This window comes from Rhea americana, unplaced genomic scaffold (assembly GCF_003343005.1).
Source record: "Rhea americana isolate MKP2758 unplaced genomic scaffold, rheAme1 scaffold_21, whole genome shotgun sequence".
Classification (NCBI taxonomy): Eukaryota; Metazoa; Chordata; class Aves; order Rheiformes; family Rheidae; genus Rhea; species Rhea americana.
In genome coordinates this window covers 6487424-6490664 of record NW_028186258.1, presented here as the reverse complement: position 1 = coordinate 6490664, position 3241 = coordinate 6487424, and the positions used below count along the sequence as shown (strand labels likewise).

General features: G+C 65.1%; 1 protein-coding gene across 1 annotated transcript in view; it reads left to right on the top strand.

Moving 5' to 3' along the window:
- Positions 1 to 1400: 1400 nt before the first annotated feature.
- FAM20A (FAM20A golgi associated secretory pathway pseudokinase) overlaps positions 1401 to 3241 on the top strand; it is a 14156-nt gene continuing 12315 nt past the window's right edge. Inside the window, exon 1 of the mRNA XM_085304793.1 lies at positions 1401 to 1466. Coding sequence (XP_085160919.1) covers positions 1401 to 1466 — 66 coding nt within the window. The remainder of the gene's footprint in view (positions 1467 to 3241) is intronic.

Below are 3241 nucleotides of genomic sequence, written 5' to 3'. Positions count from 1 at the left end.
CTCCCGGCGCATCCCCTTGCAAGACCCCCAGGGCAGGCTTTGCTCCGTCAGCCCCAGGGAAGGGGGGGGGTAGCGGGAGCCCTCCCACGGCCCCCCACCGCGCGGAGGGGACGACGGGCATCAGCTCCGCGCGTCGCCYGGCCGAAGCGCTCCGTGGCCCGTGGCCCGTGCCCGGCACCTTTGCAAACCTCCCCGCGCACGCGCGCTCGAGACGGGGGTCACACATGGCGGGCTGCAAGTTGGGGGGGAGGGTCCCGGGGCAGCCACCCGCCGCYGGCAGCGGGGACTTTGCCGGCAGCCGAAAGCAAATACACGCTGCCGACTCCCGGAGAGAGGCGCTGCGGCCGCGCCGCGCGTCGCCGGTCCAACAGCAGCGACGGAGCCCGGCCAAGCGTGGCGCAAACTCGGACCGCGGGCAAGGCCACGTGCGGGTCTGCGGTGCCGCTGGAGCGAGCGCGGCCCCCGCACGGGTCTGCAGCAAGGGAGCCGGAGCAGGGCAGGAGCCACCMGCGGCTCCCTCTCTCTGCAGAAACACCCCGTGTGGCAGCTCTTTGACCTCTGGGGTGACAACCCCTGGTCACATCCTGCTCCTCTCCCCCAGCGTCCCACCAGACCCCGATCCCACGCTCAGATGACAACAGAAGCTGCTGCTTTCCCAGGCCCTGCAGCTTCAGCACTTCTCTGCCGCCCAGATTTGTTTTCTAGGCCACTGTCAAACACGGTCCCCGCTTCCCCAGCCACCCACGGGCTCTCGCAGCAAGAACGCATGGGCCCGCTTCCCTCCCAGGAGAAGAACTGCAAAAAGGCGTCTGGGCAGGCTTTCAAAAAGTGACACCGAAGCAAGGCAGGGGGAGGAACCCATCAGGAGCCTGAACCCTGGGGAGCACCTAYGGAAAGGCTGAGGGTGGCGGAGCAGCAGCAAGGGCTGGAAAGGAGGAGGAAGAGGGAGGAGAGACGRCGAGACAGAGGCCGCCAGGAGACGCAGCACGTGTTCCTCCGCTGCTCTGGCGCTGTTCAAGGCAGGAATCAATCACGTTTGCTTCTTTTCCTAGTTGAGCAAGCTAGACTCAACCTACCACTTGAGTTGATAGGTTTATTCCTCTCGCTTTTATTGGAATCATCCAGTCCTGGTTTTGCTCGTGATTCGTGGTAGGAGGCAGTGGGAAGAGACAACTGAAGGAACTGGAGCGTTATCCCTGTGGCTGGAGCAGGTCCCTCGGGCCTGGAGCCGTCCCCTACACTCAACTGCAGTGCCCACGCTAGGGGCCACGCCAGGAGGCTCTCGTCTCRAGGGAGGGTCCGGCTGAAGGAGGTTGAAACCTTCCTTAGAAACGCACTCCCAGTAAAGCCGGATTAACACGGTTAAGGCTAAGCGAGGCGCATTTCCGCGCTGTCGGGCAATGCCGGCGTTCCTGCAGGCCACGATCGACCTGGAATTTGCTTCAGGACTGACCTCAGCTGGGCCGGTACCTTGCTGTACGAGCAGCTGACCCGAGCCGGGGGCTCCGAGTTGGCGTCTCGGGTTGAACACCAGCCTGGCGACGACGGGATGTGGGGCGCGCGGTCCGATCTGCCGAGGTGCCGCGGTCGCCCGCGGGGCGCCGTGGGGCGCTTGCACCCGCTCGGAGCTGAGCAGCGCCTGCTGCGCGCGTTAGGGTCTCGGAGGGGCGGGTGGCCCCCAAGCAGGCGCGGGGCTCCGGGCAGAATCAGGAGCTTGTTCGACGACGTCCAAGTGCCAGCAGCAGCGCCGAGCGCTAAGCGCCGAGCGCTGACAGCGGCGCCGGCACCGGCCGGGCCTGCGGCAGAGCCCCGCTGCTCGGCAGGACGTCTGCATTCGCCTCCGCCGGTTTGCTGCTTTGCTCAGATGCGCTGCTCGCAACGAGGACGCTGCGGCGCGGCGCCTTGTGCCCCGAGGTTTAGCTGCTACGCGGGGAGGAGGAAATCCGCGGTGGCGCTTGCCCTTGCTTGGCTTCAGCTTTGCGCCTTGGGGAAGGGGGAGGCAGCGTATCGCTTATTCCTCGGCCGCCTTGAAATAACCCACGCGGCGCTGGCGAACAGCGAAGGCCTTCAGCGGGCGCTCTCAGGCCGGGTCAGCCCGTCCCTCCGCCGCGCCGCGAGCGGAGCACGCGACCAGGAGGCGCTGCCCGGAGCCGGCGTGGCGCTCGGGACCGTGCTTCGCACCGGGTGCAGGAGAACTTTTGTCACCGGGAGCCYGGCTCATCGGAAGCGCTGCGTAACGCGCGTCCCCTGCACCGTGCACAAATCTGACCGTCAGCAAAACATTTTTCATAGTGGCTGGATGCTCCCCTTGAGCAGAACAAGCCGTAGCRTAATCCTCTACCAACATCACGGCATGATCGCCTTCGTTTTGGTGGCCAGATGGAAGTAAAAATTGGACTGCAAATGCTGGGAACTCTCCACCAGATCACAGAGCGGCCCCGGGACATGGCACGTTTTGGGTGCATACGGAGCGGGAGCCCAGCAATGCGCATGGCACCTCCTGGCAGCGCTCCCCGGCCCGCGCCGCGCGCTGGCTGTGGCCCCTCACGTTTCTTTTCCCTGGCACTTCAGCTGGGAACAGGAGTTTGATTGCAGGATGTAAAACCAGCTGGAGAGACTAATGGGGATGCAGGGAGGAAAAAWCAACAGACATCCATATCTCTCCAAAACCAGGAAAAAAAGCCCTCAAAACCTCCAAACTTGTTTTAATCCTTAGAGGAGCAGCTCCAAAACCCCAAACTCTGATGTGTAACCTGTTCAGTGCCAGGCAGGACGCAGCAGGAACCCCCTGGTGACCCTTCCCCTGCCGGAGAGCCCCAGCGACCCCGCGCTCCTTTTGCACAGAGAGAAACGAAGGGGAAAAGCGCAGGAGACTCAGGCCTGTGCCAAAGCCGCGGAGCGTTTCACAGCTCCCGGCGGCTGCCTTGCTGCGGGAAGGCCCTGCCTGCAACTGCTGCTGGCCGGCCTTCCCCGTGCCACGTCACCCGTCCGCCTGCTCCAGGCGTGCTGGGGCAGGGCTGCAGCGCCGTGCAAGGCTGCTCAGCCGTGCAGGGCTGCAGTGTTGTGCAGGGCTGCGGCGCTGTGCAGGGCTGCAGCGCCGTGCAAGGCTGCGGCGCCGTGCAGGGCTGCTCGGTCATGCAAGGCTGCGGCATCATGCAAGGCTGCGGCAAAGTGCAGGGCTGCTTGGCTGTGCAGGGCTGCGGCAAGGTGCAGGGCTGCGGCAAGGTGCAGGGCTGCGGCG